Source organism: Elephantulus edwardii, unplaced genomic scaffold (assembly GCF_000299155.1).
Source record: "Elephantulus edwardii isolate Elephantulus edwardi_28Jun2011 unplaced genomic scaffold, EleEdw1.0 scaffold00274, whole genome shotgun sequence".
In the NCBI taxonomy this organism is placed as follows: domain Eukaryota; kingdom Metazoa; phylum Chordata; class Mammalia; order Macroscelidea; family Macroscelididae; genus Elephantulus; species Elephantulus edwardii.
Genome location: NW_006400024.1, coordinates 3,255,668 through 3,262,814, shown reverse-complemented (window position 1 = coordinate 3,262,814; position 7,147 = coordinate 3,255,668). Strand labels below are relative to the sequence as shown.

At 54.7% G+C, this 7,147-nt stretch overlaps 1 protein-coding gene across 1 annotated transcript in view; it reads left to right on the top strand.

Annotated features, from left to right (window-relative positions):
- PLEKHG4B (pleckstrin homology domain containing, family G (with RhoGef domain) member 4B) overlaps window positions 1–7,147 on the top strand; it is a 111,403-nt gene that overhangs the window by 29,646 nt on the left and 74,610 nt on the right. The window contains 5 exon segments of the mRNA XM_006900176.1: window positions 3,092–3,277; window positions 4,641–5,550; window positions 5,863–5,939; window positions 5,942–5,996; window positions 6,071–6,194. Of these exon segments, the coding sequence (XP_006900238.1) occupies window positions 3,092–3,277; window positions 4,641–5,550; window positions 5,863–5,939; window positions 5,942–5,996; window positions 6,071–6,194 (1,352 nt within the window).

Here is a 7,147-nt window from a genome sequence, read left to right as displayed (position 1 = left end):
ATACACACATGCACACTGTGTACACACACATGAGCATGTGTGAGCACATCCATCGACCCACACGCACTGCACACGTGCATACACACATGCACACTGTGTACACAGACACATGAGAATGTGTGAGCACCTTCATCCACCCACACGCACCAAACACGTGCATACACACATGCACACTGTGTACACAGACACATGAGCATGTGTGAGCACATCTATCCACCCACATGCACTACATACGTGCATATACACATACACACTGTGTACACAGACACATGAACATGTGTGAGCACCTCCATCCACCTACATGCACCACACACGTGCATACACACATGCACACTCTGTATACAGACACATGAGCATGTGTGAGCACCTACATGCACCGCACACATGCACACTGTGTACACAGACACATGAACATGTGTGAGCACATCTATCCACCCACACGTACCAAACACGTGCATACACACATGCACACTGTGTACACAGACACATGAGCCTGTATGAGCATAGAGAAGGTGTGCACATATACACATATGTACACTATGGTTTGCAAACATGTGAGCACATATGGATACATCCATCTGTCACATGCACCACACATATGCATACAAGGGGACACGTACACAATACACATACATACTGTGTACCAGACATATATGCATGTGTGAACACAACCCTCCACCCATGTACACTACATACATCCACAGAGAGCATTTGTATGTACACACTATGTACACAGACACATAAAGACGCACCTACCCACCCACACGCACAGCAAGTGTGAATGCAGGAAGCGTGCACGCAAATACATGCACACTGTGTGCACAGATAATGTGCACATGACATAGTTTCACACAGTGCATACCTATGTACTCACACACATATGCCCACGACATAAACACTGTACATTCATGTCCACACATATACAACATATATACACGAATCCATACACCTGTGCAGGTGCAGAGAGGGTTTCTCATGTCTGGAAGTGTGAGTATACCTGGCTTTAGTGGGGTCTGTAGGGCAGGACTCTCCTAGTCTTCTTTTGTCCCCATGCCTGTCACCTGTGTTTAAATCAAGAGAAGTATTACTAACAACATTTGGGGTTCACTAGAGACCTGTGTCCCCCTCTATACCTTTGTTCTCTTGTGTCCCTTAAGTCTCAATATCCCTGTGTTGTCCTGTGTCCTCCCATGTCCCTCTGTGTCCCGTTGTATACCTGTGTGTCCCCTGTGTCTCCCTATGCTCCTGGAGACCTGGATCCTCTTGTGTCCTCCCATGTCCCTCTGTGTCCCAGTAAGTCCTCCTGTGTCCCCTGTGTCTCCCTGTACTCCTGGAGACTTGGGTCCCCCTGTGTCTGTGTCCCAGTAAGTCCTCCTATGCCGCCTGTGTCTCGCTGTACTCCTAGAGAGTTGGGTTCCCCTGTGTCTGTCTCTGTCTTCTCGTGTCCCTCTGTGTCTCAATAAGTCCTCCTGTGTCCCGTGTCTCCCTGGAGACAAGCTCGTGCAGTGCTTCCTCCCAAATCTGCTCAAGTTGTGAAAATGCCAGTGTGGCAGGGAAACCCTTTGCCAACCAGATAGGACATGTCTCCTGCTTTCCTCTGCCCCCTCTGGCCTGCTGGACACAGTCTCAGCCCAGCTGTGGGTCTAGGACTGGGACACAGCTGTGCACAACCAGAACTCCAGAGGGCTTGGATGGGCTCTGCAGCTGTCCTGGAGGACACCCACCCAGTTGGGGAGGGCAGTTACACGGTGGCCCTGATTGTGGGCTTTATGCTCATGGCTAGAGGAGAAAGAGCCTTTGATGGAAACTGGGGCGAGTCGGCCTCTATCCCAGGGCCTTCGCCAGGCTGGAGCCACCTGACATCCTGGGTTTTGTTTGAGCAGCTGGCACAGTGTCCCGGGAAATAAAAGGCCTCCCAGCCATCATGGATGTCCCCTCACCCCCTGCAGAGGGTCCCTGCATCCTGGAAGCATTGGCTCAGAGAAAAGCTCCCACAAGCCAAGCATGACTTGGTTCTCCCACCCCTGAGTGCAGACTGCAGTGCAAGGTGACAGTGGGCAGCTGGTTCTCCCTGCCCAGAGGACAGTCCACTGTGTGTATAGTGATAAGTGATGAAGTGGTCAGTCAGTATGACCTGATGCCCTTACCCTTGAGGATAGTCCACAGTGCAAGGAATGAGAAGATGGTCAGTGTGACCTGGTGATCCTGGGTACTGTCTGACCCCTGAGCCCTTGAGGACAGGTGGGGGGGCTGGGACGGTGGCCTGTGTGGCCCCTTATACTGTTCCTGGCCTTCCCTTGGTAGCCATAGTCCATGATGATCCAGAAATGGAGGTAATAGTGTGGACTTAGAGGGTAGGGTTAATGGACTGGATTCACTGTAGCTATCAGTGTGTTCCTGAGGCCAGTGGGGACAGAGTGATGGTTCCCCTGAGGGCTTGCCTCCCCCATCATGTGATTCAGAGCACGGCTGGCATGCAGCCGCCTTGTAGGGCCCTCTTGATGCCGCCCCCTTACCACCAGTGTGAGAAATGACCCTCAGCAAACCTGCAGCTCTGCCCCTGGGCACTGTGTGCACCTGGACCCTCATGCTCTCGTCCTGCCCTCCCCAGGTGTCTGTGTGTCCCCTCCATGCCCTTCCTTTGTGTATCCCTTTGTGTGTCCACACCCACATGCTGTTTCCCCTCAACACTCCCTCCCCATGTGTATGTGCTTGTGTGCCTGTCTGCTTGTGTATGTCCGTGTCTGTATATCTGTGTGTGTCCATGTGTCTGCCCTGTGCTCTGTCCCATTCCACACCCCTTCTCTTGTGTCTATGTCTACGTGTCTGTTTATGTATATCTGTGCATCTATGTCTGTGGGTCTTTGTGTGTCTGTCTGCATATCTGTGTGTGTCTACACCTGTCCGTCAATGTGTGTGTCTACGTCGTTTCTGTGTGCGTCTATGTCTGTCTATGTGTCTGTCTGCATGTCTGTCTATTTCTGTGTGTCTGTGTCCATGTGTCTGTGCTCTCATGCCCTCTCCCCTCCGTACCTTCCCTTTCTGAGTGTGTCTCCACCCATATGCTCTCAGTGCCTCTGCTCTGTTTCAGGACAGGGAACCCTTCGTCACCTATGTCCGGAGCATACTCTCAGAGCTCTACCTGCCCTTTGAGGCCACGGCAGCCACAGTTCTTGGGCAGCTGGTCAATGTGGCTGAGGGGCAGCGTCCCAGTGAAATCACAGACTTTGTCATCTCAGCCAGGAGGACCCTGCAACATCTGAGACAGGCGGCCTGTGTGAGTGTCCTCACCTCAGGAGGGGTGCCGCTCATGGGGGTCCCTTGGGGAGGAGGTGCCACTCAGGAGAGTGCCTGGGTGAGGGGGTGCCTCTCACAGGGGTCCCTGGGGGAGGAGGACTGCTCATGGGGGTACTGGAGGAGGGTACCACTCAGGGATACCCGGGGGAGGGGGTGCCACTCACAGGGTTACCTGGAGGAGGAGGTATGCTCACAGGAGTCTGGGGGAGGGGTTGCTGCTCATGGGGTTATCCTGGGGGAGAGGTGCCTCTGGCAGGGGCGCCCAGAGGCAAGGGACAGCTAGAGACCGAGATCATGATGAAAGTCCTGACCCACGAGAATGTCAGGGACCCCGGGGACCTGAGGACACTGAGGGGACCTCATGCCAGAACTGGGTAATAATGAAAACACAACACACACAAAAATGTTCACACACAGCAAAGACAATGCTTAAAGTAAAATAGTTTTAGGAGAGAGAGCAAAAGGTCTGAAATCAGTTAAACTTGCTGAAGAAGGTAGAAAAAGAGCTCATGAAATAAAATTTAACTGAAACTCAGACTGATCACATGTGAATATAATTGAGAGAAGCTTTCCTCATATCCAGGCACATGTACACACCCCATGGTTGCATGCACGCACACACATACACACGTGCACATATACATGCACACATACACACACGTGTGCACATATGAACACATGAGCAAATATGCTGCACACAAGGTGTATACACAAGCACACACGTATCCACACACACATACATGTCAGCACACACGTGTACACACACGTATGCACACATGTATGCATGTGCAAACACATTTATACCCACACATATGCACGCACATTCATAAGTGTGTGTGCACACATGTGCGCATATACACATTCGTGTGCACACTCACATGCACACACTCACAGTACATATACACAGGCACGTGTGAGCATGCATGCACACACTCACTCACACTCAGTGGGGCACATTGGTCCTCGAGGAAGTAGATTTCATTCCTCCCTTTCAGACCAGCCACAGGCCAGTGTGGTCCGGCTGAGAATGAAGGACCATCTGGAAGCCACATTGGGATCTGGGTCTTGTCTGTCCTGTGGAAGCATGCTGTGAGCTTCTCTGGCTATGGAAGCAGGGCCATGATAAGAGCGCACCTTGGAGCACACCATGGTGACTCCTCACCCTTGCCCCACAGAGGTGGACATATTTAAACAAAGTCCTAGTGTTAACATTACTCCTTTGACCTCAGAGCAGGACATGTCCATTGGACCTGCAGCCTCTGCATCTGAGAGTTGTCTTGTGCATTATGGTAGCTCCAGGACGGGTCTGGGCCTGCTGACCTCACATCTCTGTCCTCTCACAGGCCCAGCACCCCACCTGCAGAGCCCTCCCAGAGGGCTGGCCACTGTGTGTCCACGGAAAGGTGGTGGTGCAGCTGGTAGCCCTCCATAGAGTCCGGCTCAGGCCTGGTGACTTCTACCTACATGTGGCAGCAGGAGGCCAGCACTTGGCCAGGCTGGTCCTGACCTGCCTGTCCCAGCGAGGACGGGACACAGAGCACATCACTGTCCCTGAGGCTATGTATGGCCAGGTCTTCACAGGAGGATTTCTGGAAGGGGTGAGTGCCCAGAGGAGAAGAGCCCCACTACAGAGCTGCCTGCTGACCACCGGCACTGCCATCCACCGGGTTGCATGGCGCAGCATCACAGACCCTCCGCCTGCCCTGCAGGGCCAGCCCCAGCCTGGCCAGCCACCACTCTGCCACACGCAGGAAGCCCTGGTTGCAGCGGACCCCCACTCCTTGATCCTAGGAGTCCCATCAGCCCCCTGTGGCAGCTCAGATGGAGAACTGGAAGGCCCAGAGGCAGGGCTAGGGTCCTCGGGAAGGGGCAGCCCTGAGGCTGTCTATCCTAATCGGTCCAGCCCTTGCCCCGGGGGCCGCTGGTTCCGGATGTCTTATGTGGAAGCTCTTAGAAACCCTGTACCTCTGGGCTGCAGCTCTGAGGACTCCCTGCTGGATAAGACTGGGGATGCTGCAGCCGGACAGTTGGCCCAGGGTAGCAGGCCCAGGGCAGCTGCCAGTCCAGGGCCGAGGGACTTCGCTGACCATCAGGCCCCCTGGGAGAGCCACCTGCCCACAGACAGGGTGAGGATGGTGACCAGGAGGTTGAGATCCTGGGACAAAGCCCCCAAGAACTCACGCAGCAGAGAGCCTGAGGCCCAACAGGAATCTGGAGAGGAGGATGGCGTCCCCTGTGAGGGCCCCTCTGGAGGTGAGTCTACAAAGACAGGAGCAATGGACCTCAGACCTGTGGTGAGGGACCGCCAAAGCCCCAGGAGGTGGAAGGTAGGTGCCAGGAGTCTCCAGTCCAGTGGCCACCCCTCCACATGGCAAAGAGAAAGTGGTTTCAGAGCCCAGCCCCTTTCCCAGGGCCACAGCAGTGCCAGGTGGTCATGTCTGGGTTTTCCCGATACTCCTCATTACCATGCATGTCTTGGTGTTGAGCTGAGAGGCTGCTTTGCACCACGAGAAACCCTTTCTACCACACTCCCCTTGTAGGTGTTCTAGCCTCAACTGGCATCAGTGAGGACAGCACCACCTCCCGAGGACAGGGGCCAAGTGCCTTCTCTGACCAGAAGCCCAAGCTGTGTCCCAGAGACCCTGAGCTCAGGGCACCCAGCCAGGTGCTGCTGCAGTCAGGGGCTGTGACCCTCCCAGGTAAGCCACATAGTGCTACTTGGATCCCCTGTTCTGGACCACACCCACACTCAAGATGCCCTCTGTCCCCACAGGGACCCGGGACCGTGGTGGCCGGGCAGTGGTGCAGGTGTGCATGGGAGGCCCGCTGTGGACCAGCGAGCTCACCTGCAGTGCAGAACTGACCTGTCTGCTGATGTACCTGCACAGTATCCCCAGGTGGGACTCAAACTGGTTTCTAGCTGCTCTCACTGAGCCCGCTGGGGCTCCATGGGCAGTTCTGTGATGGGAGGGATGGCACGTGATATGTCCTTGATGAGGGGCGGGGCGCAAACCACTGCTGGAAAGCCATCCATCCGTGCTGGCCCCTCTGCCCACACTTCACCCCTTCCTCCCAGACGCAGCACCCACACTTGTTCCTCTGTCCTCCAGGTCTCCCGGGGTCGAAGTCCACCAGCCCAGGCTACCTCACTTCCCAGCCTTCAGGTCACTCAGTTTCACTCAGGTTATTCATGTTTTCCTCCTTGACTCTTCTATCCTTGAGTGGCGTTCTCTGCCTTACTCAGTCACCTTTTAGCATAATTTATTTCTGCTTTACACCCATCTTACACAGGCCAGGGTGTTCAGAACTCGCCTGGCCAGTCACCAGGAGCTTATCAACAAGGGCAGTGTTCTCACATATTCTGTCTCCTATGTGCACCCTTCCACACACTACACCATGCTTGGCCAGTGAGTTACGTGCAATTTCTACCATTTATAAATGAAATTGCAGGACAGAGGGTTAAACTGCTTTCCAGAACCTCCCCGAGGCTGCAGCGCCAGAACTGGCCCCATGTCTTCAGTTCTGTGTGTCTCCCACTCTACCACTGCAGAGAGGCCCTATGTCACCCGCTCTGGGCAGAGCCTGTGTCAGGACACAGATTCCGAAAGCACGAGGAGGTGGTCCTGAGGCCACACGACTTCGCTGACCGTTTCCCTGCAGCATCCTGCTTTTTCCAGTATTCTACAGACTCGTGCACCTCAAGAGCCCAAGTCCACTGCCCTTATGGGACGCGCGACCTGCCTTTAGCTGTGGGGATCAGGCAGGGGTGTGCCAGGCGGTCAGGGCCCGGCCATTCTCCACCCAACGAAGACTGTCCTCAGCTGTGGGAATCAGGCAGGGGTGTGCCAGG